Below are 26,450 nucleotides of genomic sequence, written 5' to 3'. Positions count from 1 at the left end.
TTTTACCATCTGAACTAACACGATGACAGTCTTTAAGCATTCCTCAGTTGTTCATTAATAGTTTTTTCACCACTTGCTCAGACTTTGAGTAGAAATATTATACATTATATAAGTGTGTATATATAAATATTCGAGTATCTACGTAACTACATGCTGTCAGGATATACTTGTAGACATTATTACTGGCTTTTGATTGAAGTCAGACATGACTACAACTGATCACTAAGGTGAACACACCCCACAGCTTTGATTATAGAGGTTATTGTGACCATGGCTTAAAACTCTTTAATTATAACTGGCAAATCTACAAGTCTATTTATAAATCAGCTCTCTTACGTTTTACCCTAAGTTCAATTTATAATAAACCTTGCCAGTGATGAAACTACATATTGGAGAAGTCTGAGCAAGAAGTTTGAGTCAGGACATTGTCAGAAGTGTTGTGTACACAATACAAGGAGACTCAATTCCTTCCTCTTCTGTGAAAGAAATTAAACCAGGCCATTCTTCAACCATTCTTCAAGTCTGCCTAGGCTACATCATCATTTCCAGCAGAAAAAATCCTGAATCCAGAGAAACAAATGGAGACTGTCACTGATTCAATGTGCTGGGTTTTCACCTTAAAACAGACAAAACATGGGCTTAAATCTTTCCCCGTGTTCCTTATTTAAAAAGATGTAGAAAGATGCAAGTGTTTCATAGCACAAGACTGCTACAAAATGTTAGAAGTTCATGATAAGGAAAGTAAGTACCTGAACATCTCGTGATCGCTCGTAGGCCTGATACGCCACTTTCTCCTCTATGCTGGCTAGCTCTTGTTTCAAGTTTGCTGTCTCATGTTGATGAAGGTCAGTGAGGTCATTTAACTGGTCTTCCAATCTTTCGTATCTTATTAGGAAAAGAAGTCTAAATTTAGTGCCTTCTTTTCAAGTAATGCCAAATCATGAAAACAATTGCACATTTTAAAAGGTAATTTCTCAGTGTACGATGATTTCATCTGACTGGCATTACAAAGCACATACAGAAATCAGTAAAAACTCTGCAAACTTTCCATAAACATTTATTTAGCAATCTGAAAGCCTTTTTTGACTATTTCTTGCTGGCACTAGGTGTTAAAAAGCAAATATTTTTACATCATTGGCAAATTATATGAACTATAAACAGTGCCTAAGGATATCCAACTCACATTTTTCACTCTTCATTTAGACAAGAAGATATGGTTTCATAAGTAAGTTTGAGCCAGTTAATAGCTCGCCAGTAATGACAGGAAAAATATGTTCTCTCTCAAATACAACTGCAAGGTTCTGCCATTTGTGTACAGTCTGTTCTGGCATGCTTCTGCATGATAAACCAGTTCAAGTCAATCATCAGGAAACTAGAATTTTTTGGGTGAGTTTGTCACTTGATTTAACACACAAACAGGCAAACACTGCAGCCAGCACAAAAATGATGGAGGCAAAATTGTCTAGAAATGGGTGGCAGGAGGCTTGAAATTTTACTGGCAGTGAGCTGTCAGAAAAGGCTACTCTGCCTTCTCCTGAAACCACGTCATGAGCTCAGTAGGCCATTGTTCTTTCCTCCCTATATTACCACGCAGTATCAAGCCTTTCCCATTTTTCAAGAACTATAGCAAGGGAAACATAAAATATTGCCCTTCATACAGAGATTTTTCCCACTGGCATAGGTAAAGACTTGAAGAATCGACTGTCACTTTAACAAGCCACAGGAAAAATGGGATATAGGTACAGCAGGTGCAAGCCCTCTGTAGAACATATTGTCCACCTCTCACAGTGGAGGATAAAGGAATTAATTGTCAAGTAACAAATGCAAGATGAAGTTGTGCTACGGCACTTAAAACTACATCTCACAGCTGTGTGTTACACCAGGGCAGAAGGTGAAATTGCATCCACAAGGTAGCAATGTGTGTGAGAAGTATTTGAACAAGGTACTCAGGAGTCAAGGGTATACTTATCAGCTGTAAGTCAGTTCTGCTACACCACAGACTGATTAGCTTTTTCGAGTCACATTAGATGAGAACCCTTCCAGCAGTTACAAAACCATTGGCGTTTCCTATATGCAGTATTCACACAATTCACATAAAAAGTGTGACAGAGGAGAGAGTTTTCTGATTAGTCTTTGACAAAAGGCAAAGGACACTAACTATATGATAGGAAATATTAATATTCTATGTGTATTCTATTTTCAGTCATTGGAAGGAATTAAACATGTTGGTACCAGACATTGATTGGAATTTATTTTTCCTCATGCTTCTGAAATCTCTCGCTCACACACACACACACATTTACACTTTCCAAATAGTTTCTATACCCATTCAAAAGTCATTTCAAGAGAACAGTTAAAATAAAATACCTATATCTTTCTTCTTGTAGCATCTGAGAAATAAAGCCATAATCTCTTTTAAATTGTGTTTTTAAATTCTCAATATCATCAGCTAATTGGGACTGTGTCTCCTTGATTTCCCTTAGTTCCTCCAAAATCATGGAAAGCTTTCCTTGGCTGTCCAGGGTACTTGCCACAGCAGGACTAAAGGAAGTATTCCCATTGCTATCTGCTGATCCAGAGGTCCCACTTGAGCATTCATCATCACTGACATATTTTGGTTTGGCAACAATGGTGGCACTACCCCCATAGGTTCTAGAACTTGTTTCTGGCCGAAATTCATCCAAGGTATTTTTGAGATGAGCAATGTTGTCTGCACTACCAAATTTGTTTCGGATCAGGTTGGCAAACTCTCTAGACTTGCTGAAAACAAAGACAGGTGGTGTCAAAGATACACCCGGCACACCCGACTTGCTGCTCTCTGTTCCATGCCCAGTGGTACGAGACTTTCCATGTTGAACATCTTTCAAGTTATCTTTGGAAGTATCCTTGGTAGCTTTGGAAGATCCATTTTGTTCAATATCCTTGAGCTTTTTGTGATACTGTTCCAATTTCTTCTGCAGCTGGGCAATGGAGTGGGCAGATTTCTGGTTCTTTTTCTCAAAGACTTGCTTAATGCGCCCAGCCTGTTGCTTGTCTGCACTGTTTACCAGTTTCAAATACTCAGCCACGTTTCCATCTCGAGCTGTTTGTTCAACCTTGATTTGCTCTGTAACCTTGAGGATTTTCTGTTTCAAGCTATCTGCATTGAGTTTGACTTTGTGAAACTCTAGGACCCCATCTGGTACATCAAAATTCAGGTTGGTATCAGAACCTCCACGGCGGATGTTAAGTGGTAAACTCAGGGTATTCATGTCATGTCTTTCCACCTTGAGAGAAAAAAAAATGAGGTAAATGGAATTTGAATTCTATTTTTTAAAATCAAACATCCAGTTTCTTTTTCCAGATATAATTACATCAAGTACACAGTATAAAGTAGCTTATGTTAGCAAAGCATAATAAACTTTTCTTTGAAATTAAGCAGCAATTTTCTTGACCTCCCCAGGGTAATAAACAGTCTGAGGAACTGCTTGTCTCTCTTAAAATACAGTCAAGATGAATTAGAGAGAAAATTATTCAAGTATACTTTTCAGAAGTTAGCTTTTCAAAATCCCTTACAGTTTTCCACAAAATAACACCTAGTTAAAAAATGTTCCTAAATATGTTTATTATTAAGAGTTTCAAAGAGACCATGGCTGATAATCACTCAGTTTTTTCTCTTAGAAGTGGTCAAACATCAATGGAGAGGTAAGCAGATTTTTCCCTCTACAGCAGTGCTATACTGTTCAGTATATTTTCCCAGGTTTAATGCCTTTTTTGATACATCTCATTCAAATTCCTCCCACAATTCAAGGTTTTTGCAAAACTAGCTGAAGGCTCTTGGAAATTTAGTGTATGCTGCAAACTGGAAGCAACCGCTGTTTTTTAAAGCAGAGAGCATAGATAAAGAACTGGCCTGTATTTGACTTTCCAGCTTGATGAAGGTGCTCAGCAACTTGATCTGCTGTGCTAACTCTGTTTTAATAGGCAGTTCACTGAGTGGGATTTACAGAAAGAAACTCAGGAGAGAAAACTGCATTCAGTCAAGTATAGGATCTGTACACCTTAAATGCTCTCTGGAAGCACAACATAAACAATTAGGCAATTCAGTCATAACACTGACATGCAACAGATCATTCATCTTTCCCAACAGAAGGGCAAGATAGTCTGATACAAAACATTAAAAAGTGTTTCCTTATATAAAGTCAAAGTTATGGGGGAGGCACGAGAAGAATGATCTAAACAAAATAGCTTCACCCCTATTATCTTGGTTTAGTCTGTGTGACAAAGAAAGTGCATTTCTTTGCAGCTGCCACAATGGCATGTCCGTAGAGACTGCTTAACAATTGCTCTAGACATAACGGGTTTTCAGAGCTTTAATACCAGAGGGAACCAATACAGTTGCTCAGGAAAGACCATTGCAGAGACAAGGCAGAAGCTATATTAAAGTATCTCTTAGAGATGCATTTGTGAAATGCTGTAACTACTCTTTGTTTGTTTGAGATACTATGTTAAAAGTTTGATTTCCAACTACAGTGTTTATTATTATGTATAGTACTGAAGATCATGCAGCCAGACTTATGTGTACATGTCCAGTGATTACCATTTAATCTTTTTCTTGAGTAAAAAACCATAAGCCCATCATTAAGTATTGTTGTAAGGTTTGTTTTCCCATCCTTGTACAGTTTTGAGAGGTTTCCTGGAAATTCGCTCAAGGATTCTTGTATTGTCCTTAAAATACAAGCTCAGTAATCAGATAAGGTGTCCTACTGTTAATAACCTGCATCGTGCACAGCTTGATCAGGAGAACTACTCTGTCTTACCATTTTGGGATATAATCACAGAGCGGGTAATGCACCTGTAAATCTGGATCTGACCATCTCAGAGACGGATCATCTCTACTACTTTATATTATTTTCCTTATAGAAAATAGTCTAAAAATGTATTGTAATAATTGGATACAAGCCCAAACCAGATCTCTTCTCCATTAGGTCCTCTCCAAATGCTCAGTATAAAACAAGAGTTTCTTGAAACAACCTAAAACATTTTTAAATTAGCTTTGGCACAAACTTATACTGTAATTAGTCACAGAATTGTATACACACACAAAACAAATCCATAACTGATGTCACTCAGGACAAGCTGTACATAACTTCCAAGAATGGGTGGGTCTATATCTAACCTTTACACAGCAGTAAGTGTTTACTTCCTTAGTAAAAAATAGTCTAAAAATGTATTGTAATAATTGGATACAAGCCCAAACCAGATTCCTTCTCCCTTATGTCCTCTCCCTCACTGGACTCTCTATTGGTCAGCCTTCTCTGCTTTCCTGAAACTTCAAGGTCACAACAGCAATAGAGATAAAAAGAACAATAGCATTGAAGGAATACATCTGCTGAGTGCTGCCATGCCTTTGGACATGAGGAAATCTGTTAGTGTGTGGCAAATCTGCTCCTGTTGTGAGTAAAACCAATCACAGAGTCCGTTCAAATTCAGTAAAGTTTAGAAAAGAATTGTGTTTAAATTCCCAAAGCACTGCTAGCAGTAGGGTTTTTTACTTACTGGATTGAGAGCTCACTAAGGGTACAAAAGAGTCATATCCAACATATTTTTCTGTCTGATTGTATTTGGACAAAATGGCAGGTGTCCTCTGCCATCATGCTGCAAGGCTGGGTCAAGAAACAGAGGTTCTTGAAATCCTCTGCTGATGTAACACACCTTTTTGTTGGGGAGGCGGGGGTGTGGAGCGGAGTGGGGTGGAGTTATCTCTTTTTTTGGTGGGGGATTGGTTGGGTGGGTTTTGTGAGGTTTAGGGTTTTTGGGGGGTTTTTGGTTTGGTTATTTTAAATCAGAAGCAAGCAGACAGTGGAGGCATCAGGTATCTCTAGACAAGTGGCCTGTCAACTTTCTTCTACCTTGATGAGGTAGAACAGACTTGCAAAGATCCATTTGTGATTGCTTTATAGATCAGCATTAACGCTACCCCAAGACATCAGATGTCCATCTTCAGATCCTGCTCCAAATCTTTCTTGCTGCAAGCCTCATCTTGTGATGAGAAGAATTAGCTTCACTTCCTGCTGCATCGAATGCCTTGTTCTTTATAGTGGGCACAAGACTGCCAGTAGGAGTCTGAGATGCTTCCTCATCCCTGCAGGGACTAGTGCCCTCTCCTGGGATGCAGGCTGAAATCCTCCCAGTGCAGGAGACAATGCACATCTCCTTCAAACTGTGCGAGTGCTCTTCCAGCTATGCTATGGGAAGAAATGATGAATGCCGTCTGTGCCATTGTTCCTTTTGTGACTCCTGGGTCACCAGCATCTGACAGGGCCACCAAGCTGTTAATAATAATGAAGTTGTTGAGAGATTGGTTTTTATTTTATTTTTTTAAGATTTCCATTGTGGTTGCCAAAAGAAAAATTTATTTACATACAGTAGCAGCCCCAATAGTTAAAATGGATCAGCCATCTTTTTGAAAGTGAGAAGCACTTTAAGAAAAAACAATCATCATACATCTCTCCTATAATGGTAATTAATAGGGGGCTGGACATTAGCAGTAGATGAGAAGCAGCAGTGCTAAGACATGTGGTACCACCAGGAAGACAAAGCACTAGCTCACAGTCTGAGGAAATACTGGAGACAGGCCCTTGATCTGTCTTCTAGGAAAAAAAAGGGGAAAAAAACCAATTTTCATATGGTACTGGGATAGCCATAGCTGATGTTAGCCTGAAAAAAAAAATCTGGGGCTTGGAGAGAGTCCACTGCACTTTATGGAGCAGTTCGCGTATGCTCTTTGCTACAAGCCCGTTGAGAACTAATGGTAATGTTTGTGCTGCTGAAATACGAGCTTTTAAGAGCAGTGATTTAGGAGTAAAGCAATTCAGGCTCTCTGCCTGCATCAGCCCCACAGATGATTAGATAGGTAACTCTCAAAGATAAAGCCTCAACCCCCCTTTTTCCAAGGAGCCAAGCAGATCTCCGGCTGCATGACCATGCTATTCATGCAATCCATCCCAAGCCAAAGTCCAGAGCTTCAAAAGGGACAGCACAATCACTACTTGGTGCAATGAACACAGGTGCACTGCTAGGAACCCTTCACTGCATGTGAATTGTCAGGTTTACTTTGTCTTACATGTAAAGTGGAGGGCTGGGTAATAGGCAGCCTGCCAGTCATAAAGAAGCATTCAAGGCACAAGAGTGATTTGAAAACCCAATCACAGAAGCAAGGATAGGGATTTCATTGGCATCATAATGATGCACATGTTTCTTCATTTACTGTCTGCAAAAGCAGAATGAAGGTAAGAATTGTAGGCCATGCTATCAAGGAACCCAGAGCACAAAAGGACCCATGTGCCCCAACGCCACAAGTAAAACTGTTGGAAAGGGATTCCATACGGAGAGGATCTGCTGAACAGGTGAGAATATCATACTTAATGGCCTGTAGATGTTGGCCAGTGTATCCTCTGGCTGGAAAATATAAACAGGCCTAGAAGGTTATTTCTTCCCCAAAGATCCTGGGTGGGATCCATCTGGGAGAAATAATCCATAGTGAATAGAGCACAAAGAGCATGCAGCCCTAGTGCAATCTACATCCCATGGCTGCTCATATGAATTACTTCCTGTATTCCACTGACTGTGTCAATGGCTCTCCACTATTAACAAGTGATAATAAGCCACCTATATTTAGGTATCAAACTGAACTCTACTCTTTAGGTCATAAATTTCTTTTATGCTCTTTTAAAAACTACCTTTAAAAAGCATAGAGAAATAAAAGCATTTACGAGACAGATGCATATATATGCATCAGGTTCCAGAAAGCCCACACCTTTGGGTTGCCTCACTAACAGAAACAAACCATGAAGACACAAAATGATCTTATTTAAATAGGCTCCGTTTACAGGTGTTTCCTTTTTTTTTCCTCTGAACAACCTCATTACCACCACCAGTCATAGCTGTGTAAGCTAAATAAAAGCTTATGATGACAATTTAAGTCTATCTTGAAAGAGTTTCTGATGAATGCTTAGGAACAGAATCCCATAAGGAGCATACAAAATAGGATTTAGGCAGCTTTAAAGCTTTTAGAATTTGGCAATAAGAACAAACATCATCAGGAGCAATTCTCTTCTTATCAAGAAATATGCATATGCCAGAAACACAGGTGTTCCAATGTGTGAAAGAGCATGCAGAGGGGGTTTTAATATGTTTTCAGTATATTCCAAAGCAGAAATGTATTTGGGGAGAGAGTTTTACCATCTCTTTCAAGTTCACTGTTCCTTCTAAAATCCACATAAGAATCCTTCATGGAAGTCTTAAAATAGAGCTAAATCATCATAAAACATTTTAAGTTATGTAAAATCAGCCCCCAACATTTTTGTACAGTATGTTACAGCAAAACATCATCTGCTCATGTTTTTTTTACAAAGCTACTTAATAATAATATCTAGAAGTACCTACACTCAGAATATCATGCTAATAATCATGCAGAGGGTTCAGAGTATATGGGAATGGAGGGAGTCAGCAAACCTTGTTTCTACTTTTTACTGGGGTAATGGAAGATCCTGGGTGATTTGTCTGAGACCACCTGGCAAATGCTGATGTATTCAAATAACTGAACATGTTTCTTCTACCATCAACAATTTTTCTATTACCTGTTAACTCTCCACCTCCCCTCAAAAAAACATTGAAGCTGTAAGGCATCTCACTAACACACGTTTGGTGTTTATTCCAGGTAAGAGTCAAAGATAATCCCAGATACCCTTTGGCAGGTATCTGCTCTTCAATATCCAAAGGCTGGGAAACTTCAAGGCCATCCCATGAGAAAGGCATCATACACGGGCAGAGTAGGCTGTAGAGATTTGAATCCTTTTGCAAATTTTCTGCACTATGCCAACATGATCTGGTAATTATAAAAATTCATATGTTGAATCCAGTCCTTCTGAGGGTCCGTTTGAACACCAGTCTTTCCCTCCATTTTAATTCATTAGCACCACAGAGTTGAGACTGCAAGCACAGTCAAGAAAGAGGCACGTGTACTTGCAATTTTAGTTTAAGTGAAAAAAAAAACCCCCAAGATTAAAAAACCACCCAAAGTTGAAAATGCTTTTATAAAACAAACTCTATAAAAAGCATTTGCAAAGAAGGCACATGCACTGAAGTTCTGGTGTGACTAGAAAGACAGCTTTTATTCTCTTGGTCTAACCTGGTCAAGGCCAAATAGCCATGTGACCTGTGACCCAAACAGTAAAGTTCACACAAACGTTGATTTGCCTCAAATCCTACAGACATACTCAGTTCAAACCAGAAGTATCCCAGAAGTAACCTTTTCTCTAATTTCTGTTTAAAGGACTGAACAAAGGCCAAATTTTCTAGGTCACAGCTTATGTGTAAATAAGTATTTAGATACGGTATTATTTCAGATTAGACCAATGGGAGAAGAGAACAATGGGGGGAAGAGGCAGTTTTCTGCTTCACTGGTAACACCTCCTTCAAAACCCAAGAACATCCACTGAAAAGTCTCTGGTGTCACAACTCACACTCAGTCCTGTTCCAAGTTTTTCAGCAGCACAAAACTGACATAAGCAAACTGGTTCCAATACAAACAACTTCTGTGCCTACACACTGAAAACTGAAAACAGCATGCCTCTATAAAAGTAAGCAAGTTACTTTCCATTCACTGTCCAGCTGTCATGTGAAGAAAAAAGAATAAAAATCACTGTCCTGGCTAGGGAAAAAAATACAGTGATGAACCGATACTTGCATTTACTATGCTTACGTTTCTTAAGCAGGCAAAAGGTGGATTCCACGCCCCTTGGTTAACTATTTTGCTTCAGATCAGTCCTCCTCTTTAGATAAGCACCATTAATTAAAAACAAGTCAATGAAATACCTTCTCCTAACTCAAATCAAAATAAATGTAACTTATGTGCACGTTCCTTCTGTCTCAGGTTTACACAGCTGCGTAAGGAAACGCTTAGGAGCCCCAGGTGCTAAATGGGTGGTTCCACTGAGCAGTGCTTATGAGAGGCCTGCACTCCTACTCCCTGTGAAGGAGAGCTTCCCCTGACACAAATCCCTCAAGGTACCACCACTATGAAACAGTGGCGGGGGGGGGGGGGGTGACATATTTTTGAAGAGTGATGCCAGGCATTCTGTATCCCTTCTAGATTAATTGTTCAGCTTACTTTTAGTGTTTCTAATAAGTGCTCTCCCTTCCCCCTTCCCAGCTTTTACGAATTTTTCTTCCCCTCCCATTCAGTAATAAGCTTTCTTTTTCTAAAGATGTCTGAATAGATGGCAATAATGAAATTTTCCAGACTACTGTGAAACATTCTGTGAAAAGTCAGCCTGCTACACATTTTCAATTACTAAATCCTTCTCCATGAATGAGAATTTGATAAAAAGCCAGCCACATACCTGCTATGACTAATCACTTCTCATAGTTACAGCATATGCTTCTGATCTCTCACCATTTGTGATTTAGAGTGTGCTTTCCTTAATATCACTGCATTGTCTAACTTCTCATCACAAACTATTCCACAATGATAAAGGTGCAGCAGGTCACCTTCTCCCTCCACCTTCTTCTTTCTGTTTCACAGTCAACTCTTAATTTCATTGCTATTCAGATAATCTAAGCATTTTCTGAAATCCCAGCTCCTGGAACTGAACAATCATAGAAGAGAATTCCAGGAAATACTATGAAGTTTGTTGCCCTCAGTTACAGAGAAATAATTCTCACATCTACCTTAATAGTAAACAACCAACCAAGTCCTCATTGCCCCAAAACAAAGACAACTTTAAGGAAATTTTAAATATGTCATTTACAGACCTACAAAAATCAACCCCACAGATCAATGCTGATTTTAGTCTAATTCATGACTTTTTATTGCTTTGAACTGGCAACATTACAAAAAAGCTATTTTGTAACAGGAACATTAAGGCTTTACAGTAGCAGGGAATTTTGAAAGTACTACCACTGAGAGACAACACACTCTAAATCTGTATAGACTGGCCATCACAGGCAAAAGACTCAAGACTTGGGGTTTTGTTTGCTTAAACCATCGCAAAACTTCTGTTTATAAATGAGAACAATAGGTCCATCAGGCATAGGATCTTTTCATTTGCGTTAATGCTGCAGCAGCACATCCTGAGCATATAAACAATCACATCTTGTCCTCTACGTGAACTGAGTTGCTTACTTAAAGGAGCCTGCTTGCTTCTTCCTTCCCCCCTGCCCTGCATCTCTCTATGCTGGGCTGATAAAGTCAAGTCTCAAAAACACATGTCTGTTACATCAGCAGTTCTGCCTATACCCAGGAGTTTTAGTTCATTTTTTTATATAAAGGTTTAATCAAAAGATAGGGTCTGCTTTACTACATTACACGACTAAGCAGCTTATTTACCTCTCCACCATAACGCAATGCAACTTTATTTTATCAAACCTTCATTACTTATATTCACAAGTACACTTTCACTATTTTCCACATTACACATATAAGTGCATGTTTTTGCTCCACACCTGATATCCAAGGCTTGTATTTGTAACCAAACCACAAATAATCCCAAAGGCAGAGAACTGCATGAAGACTGAGCCACCAAAAATCAAAAAATTTGGCCATACTTCATGATCAACACAAATTGAAAGAAACAAAAAAATCCCTAAAAAAACAAAAAGAGAAGAAAGAAGTCCAGAAAAGAGAGATGAAAAGTTTTATTTAAAAGACTAGTTTTATTTAAAAAACCCTTATTTCACTGGGCAAAATAAAGACAATTAAAATTTGATGCATATTATGCAGGTCATTTGTTATTCAAAACCACTGCTGCAATAATGGTATTTTAAGCCACTATACACAACTGTTAACACTGTCCTGACTTAACTCTGGAGAAAACATCCTAACTGTAGTGCATTAAGAACCAGAATTCTTTGCAGAGTTAATGGATTTAACTTCCTGTGGACCACAACAGCACAACTTTAAAGTATTTTCTTACTTAAATTTATTTTTAAAGTAGCAAAAATATTTTTCTTTCTTTTCACTGAAGGAGCAATACAAAGCATTAGGCAACAGAACCACAGTATCCTGCTCAGGTAGTACTTTTTCCATATCTTCCTCTTGGAAGAAAATGAAATGTTGTTCCCCCAAGTTAATATAAATAACATTGTTTTGAAAAGCAGAAACATTTTCTGCTGCTGTGACTATGCCACTGAAGTGGGTCACAAGGGATGCTTTCCATTTATTAACAGATCCACAGTTCTCCTTGTTGTGGAGGAAGTCTTCAAATATTATTTGTATATTTGCTATCTTGTTATTTATATAGATATACATGCATAAAGATATGCTTTAAAAACTATTTTGTAAAATATACATAAAGTTATTGTTATTATAAGTGAGTAGTAGTCCACAGAAAATCTCATATCCATGCAGTGTTTCAGCTGCTGTGCACCTTTGGAGAACCTGCTCTTGGCATGGTATTTTAAGGTTACACCCTAACAATCAACTCAGTTACAATCAAATCTGAATTCACAAAAAAGATAACTTTTCCAGTAAAAAGACCCAAAGAGAACACTTTATGAAGATGAGTGTGTCTCTACAAGCATATGTCCCTGAATCCTCCTCTTTAAAGAGGCTCCACGTGCACATTATAACAATCCATCAAAGTAGTACTTCAGAAAATGCTTTGTGCACCCTCTAGAAACGTGTTCTGTGTCTGCACACGATGTTGAAGTTTCTCATATAATCTTTTTAAATGTTATGAGCTGGTACTAGCATGAATCACGCCTATAAGAGGTTGGAGGTTCATCTTTTAAAAAAGTATAAGAAACTTTCTGTCAGTCTATTCTCTCGGAACAAAGTTCAGCTAAGACAGCTTTATCAATTTTACAGAGTTAAAATAACCCACTATTTGTAAATAGTCATGAGTCACCTTTAAACTCCATTTTTCCTTTCAAATTTTTGTATACACCATACACTTCAAATACTAATACACATCACACAAACATCTCAACCCATACAAGAAACTCTGTTGTAGAGAAGTTCCATTAGTAAATTAACATCTATTAATAAAAAATCCAAAATGCAAAAGGCTTGTCTAACTGAGAAAAAAACCAATGACATTCACCATTCACCCAATTAGCAAGAAACAAAACCCTAGAGTAAAAATTTTATCTGGTTTTAAAAGTATTCCTATTCTGAGAACACACTTCCTCAATTAGTGAGTTTTATTAAACTGAATTACTTAGAGAAAGCAATGCAGATGATTTTGGAAAATAAACTAGGTTGAATTATTATTCTTATGTCACCATATTACTCGTGACAAAAGTGCTAAATTTTTTAAAGTTTTACGGATAAAGAAAAACTATTTTTGAACAACTGCCTTTAATGAGGATTCACTAAATTTTTACAGTATGGCACAAATCCTCTGATATCATTTTGAAGATGCCTGTGTAGCAACCATGTTTTGCCATGGTAGTACTAGCAAGTGAAAGCAGACTTTTCCCCTAAGAGATGTTTGCAAACTGAAATTACATTTATTTCTGTTTTGCCAGAACTAAAATGTCAAGGGTAGAATGAACTCCAGCAGAAGGAAATCCGGCTGATTCTAAAAGCTCATTACAAAGCTCACTGCCCTCTACTCTTAACTACAGGGCACATTTGGTGAATATCTCCTCACATAGTGTAAATACCCAGGAGAATGTCTATTATGCATAAAATTTTAGTCATAAATTCAGTGCTTATTAACTAAATAAATAAACCAATCCAAAACCAAACAAAACCCCCGCTCCTTTCTCTCTGCCATCCAACACAAAAACCATTCTCAAATGCAGGACTGCAAGATGAGAAGCACAGGCAAGAAACAGTAGTGACTTTGTTTAGCAGGCTAACGGCAAGTGCTCAGAAACTGCACAGTTGCACAGCACATTAAATTGCTTAGAACATAATAGATTCAGTAGGAAAAATTGTTTTCAATTTGATATTTCTTAATCTGTTAAAACCATGTTGCTAATATAAAAGTAATTTAATGCAGGAAAATGAAACCTGCTTATCTTAACCTGGTATCTGCTGTAATTGAGAGGACATATAAAATATTATAGATCAACTTTACGTAACTTCTCTGCTTCATTAATATGTTTATACAAAATTGAATTCAATTTCGCACAGGTCTGGTCAAGACCTATCACAGGAGACAGCAGGGCTGAAAAGGCAACACCAACAATGCACCCGCAACGGTAAGACTCACATAAGAAAGTCGCAAGCAAAGATGGCTTTGCAGCCTGTATTGCTTCTACTGCATTTTCTTGCCTTTGGATAAGTGGTTTAGACTCACATCCTTCATATTCAGGCCCCTTAGGTTTTTTGATTTTGTTCAAACTCAGCCTAGGAGGACAGAGGGGATTAAAACCTTCATAATGCTTTTAGAGTCACAATGTAATTTGGATCTCAGCATCATTTTCTTAGGTGTTTCATCCTAGCACTCCAAAGGATGTGATGGTGTCACAGGGATAATTTATTTAATTGAATAGGGCAATACTAAAAATGTTTCATGGGGATAATTTCTCTCAGGAAATTATAAAATTATTCTTCAAATAACATTTGTTGAAACACGATTGAAGTTCAGAGCGGTTTACTTCTCCAAGATGTTTATATGGTCAGATGCCACAATTTAGACTCTAAAGACAAAACTTGTCAGTTCATCTCATTTCTCAAAAAAACACTGAGGTTTTTTGGAAGAGGAAACCTTAATATTGTCATTAGAATATTGCAGTACAGTTACCTTTACATAAATAAAAACATGTACAGCTTGCTACAGAAATAGTGTCTACATTAACAGTTATGTGCTTTTCATACTCTTAGTTTGTACATTTTTCTTTCTTGTATCTTTCCTCATTTTGCTTTTGCTCCACTAACATTAGCAACTGCATCTTTTGATTTTAAATCAGTTTGATCATGTTTTTTTATCTGGGATATATTTTACCTGCTAGGGAAATTGCCAGGATTTACAGAAATTGCCGATCTGTGCACTAATAGAGCTTAATTTCATGTGTCTCCTATAAGGCTCTTGAGACTATCCCAGAACAGTTTTTCTTTTAAAATAATAGTGATGCTTTTTATGATATCACGCAAACAATGAATGTTTTTTCTGAATACTGTGAATTGTAAGCACATGATTTTATGGAATCCATACATTTCAATTTGAACAGATACTTGACACAACAACTGATAACATTGCTTAATTAATAAAATATAATATTAGAATAGAATGGAATTTTCTGCATCTTCAGTAACATCCATTATTAAATCCATAATGATGGGTAAGTCAATTGCTATAAATACATAAGATAAACCCCATCATCTTCAAGTTAGGTATTAATATACACCTCTGCTTTACTCAAGAATCTCTTTCAGCACTGCTGGCAAGTTTCATGTGCTATAAAAAAGCCTAAAGCTACTTATATGGTCCAAGCAGAGATGGTAACAGAAGTTATTCATATCGTATCTAACAAAAACTTCATTAAGCACATAGGTACTTCAGATTCTTATACAGCTGTAATCCATAATAGCTAGACCAGGGCAGCATTTCTAGAACAGGAGCTCAGGTTATTGCTTTTCTGCTTGGTTGAGTTGTCACACGCTCACCATCCATGACTTACATGTCCCACAAACTGAATCACAGAGCTCCCCCATCAACTACTCTGCCAAGTGTATGAAAACAACAGAAGATGTTTCAAAGGATTTTCAGGAGTTATTTTCAGCTTGTTGAAAGCCACTGCCTCTCTTACCTAACCACAGGGAATTGGGAGAGCCTCTATCAAGCCACTGCGACGGTCAAACTGTTGCTCTCATCTCCTTGTAAATTTTTCGTATGAAGCAACAGGCTACCCAACCTAAGTTTGTTCCCCATGTCCTTTGGCCATTGCAGCACAACAGAACTATTTAAAGCAGGATACAGAAGTTCCCCATATAATTTTATTACACAATAATACAACAATATTACAATAATTACAACAATAAACCTGATGGTCTTTTTAAAGCAGCTTGTAATCTTAATTCAGAGTGTTTTAAAAAAGTTATCAACAGAAAATGGCATATGTTAATCTTATGTTCAAGCTAAACGTACAGGGTTTCTCAGAAGCACAGACATAAATGCTAGTTGCCAATTTACTCTTAATGCCAGTTCCTACATATTAAACTCATATTAGATTTTTCTATTTTTAGAGTTGTGGTGATGTTAGAGGCCTATTCACCAGTATGATTTGATTAGAATGAAACTGAAATCGATATTCTGCTCCTAGTCTGCCTGCCTGCCTCCCTCCCTCCTTCTCCTTTGAACTTTCTAAATTGATTCTTTTTTCCCCTCTCTTAAGTTTCTATTCAGACAGTTGTGAGGATATGCTTTATCACATGGTTTGGTGTAAAAGACTTATAAACATATTACCATATTCAGCCATAGCCACAGCACAGATAAAAAGGAACAAAGCAGAGTTCAGTGGGAAAGGAAGCAGGTAAGAGTCATGCTGTCCTTGGAGTACAACCATGGTTACTGGCTCTGCACTGAGCCAGAGCTCTGTACCTGAGCAGGGAGCTATGCTTGGCTACAGGCTCCAGCATCCTGTTGTAAACAGCCTAACATTCAACACAAGCGATCTCATTCCATGACAGTGGAAAAGCAAAGCAAAACCCAAACCACAGTGCTCATTTTGATCAAGGCATTAGAAAACTGTCTAAATATTTTTTCCCTTTATCTCTCTTGGTGATATGCTTAGAATGATTTTAATCTAAATAAAGTACCATTAATAAATCAAATTTTTAGAGGTCTCAACAGACAGATGAAGATCTATATCCATCACTAAACCCTCAAAAACATGCCCTTTGTGAGATTACGCCAAATGATGTTAGTCTAATTACACACAGTGAGTTAACATTCTATACTGTGTTACATGTTGAAAAATCATTTTCCAGACTCTCTTCCTAAAGAAACAGACTGACAAATACTCTCTGTAGTCAGTTACTTGACAGGTTTGAGAAACACACAAATCGCTCCAAGAAATTAAAATGCAAACTGCAAAGAAAGCTACTTTAGCTTATGCCTGCTAGCTCTTGGTATATATGTTGCAATCAAAGCAGTCTGCCTGCAGGTAAGCAAGTAGAAGAAACACATAAATTGGGCAGAAGTTTATCTTAAAAATTAGCTCCAGTAGACTTAACACTATTTGTAATAAAACTAAAGTTTGAGGGGAGGAAAAAAAAGCAGGTGGTAAGCTAAAACCAAAATCACCTAACTTTTCAGCAACTCAAAATGGTCTGAATGTCTTTTACTCTATTTCAGCTAGAGAGGAAGCCTTTAGCTGTGCATACATTTATTAAAGGCTTTGGGAAACTTCAATGAATTGCAGTGATTTGCACTGGACAAAAACCTTCCATGCAAATATGACTGTAAGGAATTCTGAGCTCCCACAATGGAAAGAGCGAATCACATCTTTTACCGAATTTGCTCTCCAAATTCAGACTTTAAGTCTGTCCTTATGTATGCTTCTGGTACTAACCAGGAAACACTGCAACATTTTAACTTTATGGAATAAAGTGACGCACTTCATTATTCATCCCATTTGGTCTGTAGGCTTTTTACGTGCTTTTTACTATCTTTCTTGTTCATTTATTGCTTTAACAAGAGTGTTATAAAAATAAAGGTCAGTACAGAAATAAATGCACCAGGTGTTATGTTCCTCTGCATAACTTAACAATATTTAGACAAGAGTCATATAGTCTGAAAGCTATACGATATAAGGCATTGAAAAAGCCTGTAAGGGCTGTTTGCTAGCTGAAAGCCAAAGATTCATCAAAATAAAACCAGATATATGTTCATTTTCAGATACATAGCCACAGGTACTGGGACCACTGTAGTGTAGTATATCCATGTAATAACTCGTGAGCACATTCAGAAGTTAAAAATACTACTAAAAGCAATTAAAAATAGACTAGTAAAATAGACTGAAAATAGACTAGTAAAACCAGCGATTTGTCATTTATTTATCAATGAAGAGCTGGTTTACTCCCTTTAGTGTGATAAAAGTGATGTTTAGTTTCTGGTACTAACTTCACAATACAGGTCTAAAAAGATTCATGCATAATGCTGTGAATGCTTTCTTGTTTAGAGTGCAAAGCTGGGGTTAGGGGTTAACAGCATGTAAATAACTAAAGACACTTATGATGTGGTATAAAAAAGATTTCGTACCATTTTAACACTGCTTTTTCAAATTCTCTAGATGGCTTCTGGGTCACATAAGGTAACAGATAAGAGAAGTTCTTACTATGTTGTCTCGGCTTTTGAGACAAAACTTCAGGAGGAAACCATTCCGGAATGAGTGTTCCTCCCCTTTTCCTCCATCAATGAGACAAATGGATCACAAGGAGTGGAAGTGGGAAAAAGAAACCAAACTGTTTATTAACACATGAACAAAACAGGGTAGAACAGGATGGAAAAAACCCCTCAAAATACAACAAATTCCCGGAGAGGGAACAGACATGTGGGCTCGGACCAGCCGGGGCCGCCCCCACAGGCTCCCCGGACTGGCGAGGAGGGAAGGGAGGCAGTGAGGCAAGGGGAAGGAAAGGGAAAAAAGAACAAGAGAAAAAACCCAACAGAACCTTTTCCCAGCTAGCTGGAACACAAAGGAAACCCAAAAGCAGCACAGCGCTCACTCCTTCCCGAGCCCCTGAGCCGTTGGGCTGAGCTGTTGAACTGCCCCGCACTCGGTCCCGTGGCTCCGGCCCCCGGGTCCATCCTAAAGAAACAGCGTCCTTGGGCATTGAGCGGATGGTTAAGGAATAAAGCAGCTTCATTACATCACCCCAGGACATATGTCTAAAATATCACAATATTGTGATATTTGATTATCTAATGTATGAAACTTGTGTCAGAACTGATCACAAGTTTCCTGAAGTTTTACTGTTGTCTGTAGGGAAAGGAAAGGAATTATCCTGGAAGTACTTACTGGAAAGAGCATCATTTCAGAAGGTATACAGTTTCACTGCACGTAGCAACAACCAGGGAAATCGTGTTACTGCCTTAAATGCTGAGACCCAGCTACCAGCAGTTATCTCACTGTCAGACAAAATCTCACAGTGTAACTCAAAGACAATGTAAGGGATTCAGTAGATTCACTAACAGACTGGTCTTCTAAGAGACTGCTACATATGAATGTACATAAAATCATTTCTACAGACTTGGCAGCCTGCCAGTATCCCTTACAGTGAACAAGTCTAGCAAGGTCACAATATTTTTAGAGTAATATTTTCAGAGTTGGGGCATTTTGAGTCTATGATCCCCTTTTGAAGAGTTCCCATTGTTCTTAGTGGAATTTAAAAGTTTTAACCGGTAGTTCTAGATACCTGTCTCTGGCAAAACCTGCCACAATGATTTGAGCTGCACTTCTGATCTGCAAGAAGGCAAATCCTAGAAAAACTCTACTAGTTGCAAGAGAAGCTCCAGTGACAAACTGTATCTCAAAGCCTGCATTGAGATAGTCATGCCAGATGTATTCAGTGAGCTGTTCCACAGGAATTTGACTCTCTCCCACCCCCAAAGCACGTAGACACACTGCCAGGCAATATGAGCTAGAGAGAAAAATAAAAAAATCTAATCATCACATTGTTACTTCAAACCAATTATGAGTTCTAAGTATTTAAACATGATTTACTTATTTCCTTTTTGGTCAGTATTGTCTCCTGAACGTGCTTTGGGGGTGGGGAGAGAGTCAAATTCAGCATAAATTCTTAAGATGAAGATTTTGTGATCACCTATCCAGAGAAGAGAAAGTTCCACAACTGCTTCCATATTGAAACATCCAAGGACTCATGTTAAGCCAAAAGTAAATAAAGTGTGTCTTTGACAACCACAGGCACTCGATCTGTGCTTACATTGAGATGCCACACAGCTCCTGCAGCCACTTCAGGTGAAATTTCATCCCCAGTCTGATACCACAGGAATCTAATACCTTGCACATAGTGATTCTTTCTGCCACCTAAAAATCATAACCTAGGCTCTTATGTCTTCACTGCATCTTATCCATGACATGGCTGGCATCCATGAGTGATGATGGTAGCCACTTTAATAGGTGAAAGCTGAACTAGTCACTATTTTGGGTGAAGCAGGAAGGGCTGGAATTTTTCTAAGTGTTAAGATCAGGGAGAACACTGCAGGACCTGTTCTGCTCCTTCTTGAAGGATGGGAGTATGCCACATACAGAGACTTTGCTTCAAATCACAGCTTACTAGCTAAACAAAAGCTTTTGCATTTTATTAATGTGAGCACAAGGTAATGTGAGTTTTTGCCTCATATGAGCTCAGGCTTTCCCCCTTACCCCTTTCCCCCCTTGCTCTATCTCTCCACACTTTTTTGTTAACTCTTCAGTTCTCAGTTTCTTCTGTCACTGCTTCCCTCCCACTTTTCTGCTAACATACCTTGTAATAGGTGAGTACCTTCCTGTCACCCAGAACTTCTGTAGGATCTACCTACTCCCAAAAATTTCTTGACTCAATTTAGATTTTTCTCACCTCGGAGATAAGGGGTTTTGAAGGTAGGATCTAACTTTATAACAGAACCATGTAATTTCTCACTAGTGGTACAACTTCCTGTAAATCAAATCACTATCCATTCACACTGGGAAATTTGAAGGAAATCTCCCTATTCAAGCACAATCTTTCTAGTAGGTCATTCTTAGTCTCTCAAAAGGTGCCTTATCAAATGTAAAGATACTCTTTAGGCTACATAACTTTACAAGGAAAGCAACAGCAGCTCTAGGAGTCTAGAAGTAAGTTAACTGCAGCAATGCAATGCAGCTGCAGAAACACGAGCCAATGCAAAAGCAGAACAAGCACCTCCAAAAGCCATGGAACAAACTCTGACACTCAGCAATCCTCACAAGCCTGGAAGACACTTTCATCTCTAAGCTCTTATGTATGCGCCTTCACTTCTCAGAAGCACAAAAAAGTATGAAAAGGATCATATAAAAAACCAAAACAAACAAAACCCAAACAAACACAGGCCAGTACTGAAAGCCTAAGTGCTAAGTTATTATCAGGCACAATCTACTTTTGAGGCTATCCACTTGCCTGTCAAGCAAAAACCTCTGCTTTAAGTTACCATTGCACCATGCCATAGATATTGCAGGACAGGGACATTATTGCAATTGTACTATAAAATATACTTCTCTTTTTTTTTGTCAAACTTTAAATTATTTTTTAAGTTTACAGTAATTAATAGAATAAATAAAAGAACTGTGATACCTATATAATGAAAAGAATTACCAATGTGGTTTTTGTTTCTCTTTTGTGACACTCAAATAACAAAGATTGGAAAGATGGTAAGTAATACTTCAAAAGCATCCATTTTTAGCTGATTGACACAGAGCCATGATTCTAAACAACCTACAAGAGAACTAACGCAGGTAGTCTGAAGACTTTGTACTAAAACAAATGTCACGTTGCCAAGTGAGATGCACTTAGTCATTTCCTGATTTCTTTTTCCTTTATTTCACATACTTTAAAATGTGTTTTCCTGAAGAATTTGCAGAGATTCCTTTGCAGTGACTCCATAATAGTCTACTAATGAGGGCACTGATATCACAATCTCTTGCCAGGTGAATCAGTTCAGATGCAAAATGTGTCATGATTTCACTGCAGAAATCAGTGGGGAAGAAATACTTAATCACAGATGAATTACATGTTCAGTCATATGTGCCTTCAAGCAAAAGGCATGGGAGAAGTCTGTTTACTTATCAGCCAGGACTGTCCATCAGGAAACTAACAGTTGGATTCTAGGCTCTCTTCAGCTTAAGACATGTTCAAACTCATAGCTTCAAGGCAGACATCCCAACCACCAAACTGACAACTAAGACAGTGACATTCCACTGCCTCTTCTGAAGAATTAGGGCCCTGGGACCACAAGATTTGTGGAGAGATTACAAAAGATACTAAGAGATCGAGGACATGCCCCAGGAAGGGGAAAGCTGTCCTCACTCCACAGATGCGTTTTGAAGAAATGCAGGAGGGCACACTAGCCTGTTGCCTTGCATTCTTGGGCTTGCTTTTGTCATTCTTCAGCAGCCAACTTGCTGCCCTGATGCCCTACAGTGCTGGGGCCAACCTGCCTCAGAAGGCACAGAGGCCTCAGGCAGTTTCCACACCTCAGAAATGCAGGTTCCCATGGAGCTTAGCAAATGAGATGGTAGGGAATACTCAAGGTCTCCAACAGACTCCTTTCCTTTAGTTCAACAGCAGCTTACTCAAGCTGCAGTACTTCCATGATACAAGTTAAATCTAGTTTTTGTCCTACTCCTGTAAAAATTTTACTTTGGACCATGTTTTCAGTACATTATTAATCAGCAGTGTCCAAGCCACACATCTCTCCCATTAAAAGTGCAACTGTGCTGTAATGGTCCCCCCACCAGCCATGATTTGAATGGAGCTTATCCAGAAAACATCCATAACTACTTAATATTGACAACAATAACCTGGAAAATGGTTGTGCATCCAAGCCAGAGCATTTAAAAGGACTGCAGGCACAACCTGCTTTCCATATAGTGTTCTTATATCTTCAGCAAACACGTAACAGAATCAATGTCATCTAGTTACCTCTAAAATTGAGGTATACTGAACTAGCTTATACACCTGAATAATTCAGCACTGAAGAGAGATGATGGCACTCTAGCTTGAAATCAAGCCATGAGAGCCTGGAACTGCTGAAATCCTCTGTGTATATTTACCTATTTAAGAACCTCAAGCTGTTGGTTACAATTTTAACTGTTCTGGTTGAGCACTTCACATTCTTTTACAACTCTACTGATTTTAATTTTTTCTATTAAATGTACTCGTGAAAGAAAGTTTCATCAACTAGACAGGGGACAGCAAGTAACCACAGAAAATAGGTTACAGTCTTTGGTACATCTTATTGGACAATCCTTCTCTATACTGGAAAAGCTAATAGGGAAAGTCTTGAAAAAAAATGAAGACATCTTTATGCAACTGAAGCTTCAGTTCTTCTGGTTATGAATCTTAATATGGATGTCTAATGTTTGGCAAGCAAAAACTGAACCAGAGCTACAAAATTACCTGCAGTATCCAGCCTTGTATGCAGCAAAGTTCAACACGTATTAAGTTGTAGTTTATTTTTTTATTGAAAACGCACAAAGTATAGGCAAGCTGTTAAAACACTTAACACTTGGTAAGATACTACACAACAATCCATTAAAAAAAAAAGCAAAGTCCCAATTTTTTTCTGAAGGTCATGATTTTATTGCTTCACTGCTCATGAAAATGAAGTATTAATGTCACACACAGGAATGAAGCATACTGAAAACCCCAGAGCTCTGTCAAGACCTCTAGATCCAGAGTTTCAAAAGCAGCAACCAGAGGTACCTCAGTAAAGACCGTTCTTCCACACTGTCTGGCAGCTAAGCAGTGCAGAAAGGCATTTCAAATATTTGACCAACATCAACAGTTATTTGTATTGACAAGCATGTATGAATCCAGATTCTCAAAAAAATTATCAGGAACATCACTATACTATGCACCTGAAGACACTGAAACACTGTCAAACAATTAAGTGCATCTACTGGCAGAAAAAAAGCCCAAATCAAACAAATCACTAGACAGCAATGAATACGATTTACTCTTGGAGAGAGAATTAAAAATATTGATTGACAAGAATTTTCCATGTATCCACCAACCCTGTGAAACATATGCCCAAATTTAGTTAACACGAGTCTTCTGTGAATCTTAAATTAACTCATGAAACATGGATGGAAAAAGTCAAGACCAACAGCTGGTTAAAACTAAATACTATGATTTAAGTTTCAAATAACAAATGCAACCATGGAAATGGTCAAAAAGACAAAAAGAAAAAAGGAAAGAAACTAATCCAGCTAAAATTTCAAAGATGCAGTCTATGTGTATCCAAACACCTCCTACAGCTCTTGTTCTCAATGAAGAGAGCAATGGCACGATAAGAAAAGAGGCACATCAGAATGGAGTGGATACAGGATTAATGCTGCATGTCAATTGTGGCAGGAAGCACTTTGAGTAACACCAAGAACCACAAACAAAGTGGTCTGCTGTCAATATCTGCTTCTTCAGTTGACAGTTATGCCTGCCCAAAGGCACACCATCTCATTCTGAAGGCATCTACAGTGCTTCCCTCACAGTGATTTCTCTGGCCACCTATTTGCTGCTAAAAGCCCAAGAGTTGGTTGGGATATTATATTCATAGCAAAATTGCCTTCCCAGTGTTCCTAAGGAATGCTCTTTCTTTCTACACTTCAACATGAGACACTGAAGATGCTGGAACACCTTCACCTATGCACTTTGGGAAGATCATTATTCGCGTTTTCGGGATTAATATACTTTTATCAATTCATCCCTACCCTGATGATATGGAAGCTCCATTCAAATTAGAGCATAAAGCTGTCTTTAGTGGCAGAGCTCCATGGCACAGACATAGACACTATCAGGCACTTCAAGGCCAGGCTGCACAGGGCTTTGAGCAACCTGGGCTAGTGAAAGGTTCCCTGCCCATGGCAGGAGGTTTGGAAGTGGATGATCTTCAAGGTCCCTTCCAAGCCAAACCAGTCTATGATTCTGTGATCAGAGGGCACACATTACACCTGATCAGTGGCTAAATAGGCACTACTTAGAGATTTGAGCCTTAGCTCAGCTTGAACAGCAGAATAGAACAATTGCTGTATTCCCTTGCACACACGTGAATTGGTAAGAAGAGGCAGGGACAGTCTGCTGTATAATCCCTCACAATCCAGCAGAAACATTAGTTCAGGAAAAAAAATGAAATGTGGGAACATATGGACCTTAGAGTTATTTCTTAAAGCAACAACACCAGCAGCATCTTCCCGGATTTCTTCACCCCACCCCTCAGATTCTTTTATGCTCCCCAAATGCTATAGAGTATTTTCTGATTGCTCCAGTGTCTTTAATTGTCCTTTATAATGGCTTCAACTTCAACAGTTCCTTGCAAAACCTTTCTGGCCCAATAAATGGGCAAAAAAGCATATTCTCTGGATAATCTTAAACTATCTGCCTGCTGATGCACCAGCATGCCAGCCAGTGGGTAACAGGAAAATTGTCTCTGACTTCCACTCCCTATAAGAATGGATAGGCGCCTGGTGAGGACACATGAAAATCATTTTCACAACATGTCTGGGCTCATTACCTTTGAAGCCTCTACTCTCCTGTCATATTTACTAGACAGAATATAATTCACTTAGACAAATATGAATTATAAAAAAGCCTCAGGAAACATGTAAAATAATTTCCAGGAGAGAAGCAAAGGACTTAAAGGAAATTCCTTGCTTCTAACATTGAAATTACATTCATAAACTTAACAGGCTTCCTTTCCAAAGGAGTAATGTAATTTTGCTGTTCCTCAAGTTTGCAGAGTAATTTGAAATTTACCATGAATAAAAATTTTATCTTGATTTACTCTCTTTACCTGCAGTTAGATCTTTCTCTTCTACACCCAGCTGCTCCTTCTTGTTATCGGCACATAGGTGACATACATTACAAGCATATAAAATATTTATACCCTTTCCATGCTTTATTTGTATGCAACATGTCTTCTCCTTTTACAAAAATGAGCACAAACAGAATGGAAGGATGAATACTCTATTTATCTTAGAAAATCTGACTAACATTTTCCTCCAATGTTTTGTTTGTGGGAATAAAATATTGTGAAATTACACCATGTGAAATACATGGAATGCTATTCTTTTTTTCTGGGACCTACATTTCATACCAGTCCCTGCAGTTTTCCATCTCTGGGGAAACTTGTACAGATATTGTAGTTTATCAACATCATTAAGAAAGGACAAAATTGGCACAACAGAGGTAAGGGCTATGAAGATAAGGAAGTCACTGTTAATAATTGTTCATCTGTGAGCTATCATGCTATTGGCTTGGGACATATCCTCTTTTGGGATTTAATGGCCAGTGTGAATTACAATAGTAACATGTATTAATTATTTTTATTAAAACATTAGTATTTCAGTGGCTAAATGGATTCTACTCTTACATGTAACATCACAATTTTAGCCAGAAGTCTCATAAATTGAATTGCCTATTGTGGTTGTAGTGCTGACAGATGAAAGCTGAGCATAGTGTTAGCCTAAAGTCTCCTAAATCTTATTGCTGTTGCAAAGATAATGTCAACAGATAGACCTGTCTGCTCCAGGGAGAAAAAACATTTAGAGAATGATGCAAGTTTATCACAGAAGCCTCAGAACCGAATCTTGATAGTATGTTAATAACAGCAGTGAATGGTACAAATCACTACACTCAAAAATCAAAGCTTCCCCAAATTCAGCAAAGAGTAATTACTACAGGAATTAAAGACATTGCTCCATGTGTTGGCCAGTAAAATATATGGAAAGTTCACTGCTCCTTGCACTGGAATTTCAGAAGCTCAGTTCAAATAAAATAT

The 26,450-nt window shown here is 38.2% G+C and overlaps 1 protein-coding gene across 7 annotated transcripts in view; it reads right to left on the bottom strand.

The window, feature by feature from the left end:
• The window catches only part of TMCC3 (transmembrane and coiled-coil domain family 3), a 134,440-nt gene that overhangs the window by 7,320 nt on the left and 100,670 nt on the right, over positions 1-26,450 (bottom strand). For 5 of the 7 annotated variants that reach the window (XM_048300970.1, XM_048300971.1, XM_048300975.1 and 2 more), the window contains exons 2-3: positions 2,368-3,266; positions 750-885 (exon numbers count right to left, since the gene is read on the bottom strand). In XM_048300970.1, the coding sequence (XP_048156927.1) occupies positions 750-885; positions 2,368-3,266 (1,035 nt within the window). Of the gene's footprint in view, positions 1-749; positions 886-2,367; positions 3,267-5,538; positions 6,356-18,197; positions 18,362-26,450 lie in introns of those variants that run through there. The other 2 variants (XM_048300972.1, XM_048300973.1) reach the window with 2 other exon arrangements.

The sequence above is a fragment of the Corvus hawaiiensis genome, chromosome 4, assembly GCF_020740725.1.
Source record: "Corvus hawaiiensis isolate bCorHaw1 chromosome 4, bCorHaw1.pri.cur, whole genome shotgun sequence".
Classification (NCBI taxonomy): domain Eukaryota; kingdom Metazoa; phylum Chordata; class Aves; order Passeriformes; family Corvidae; genus Corvus; species Corvus hawaiiensis.
This window is presented reverse-complemented; position numbering and strand designations above follow the sequence as displayed.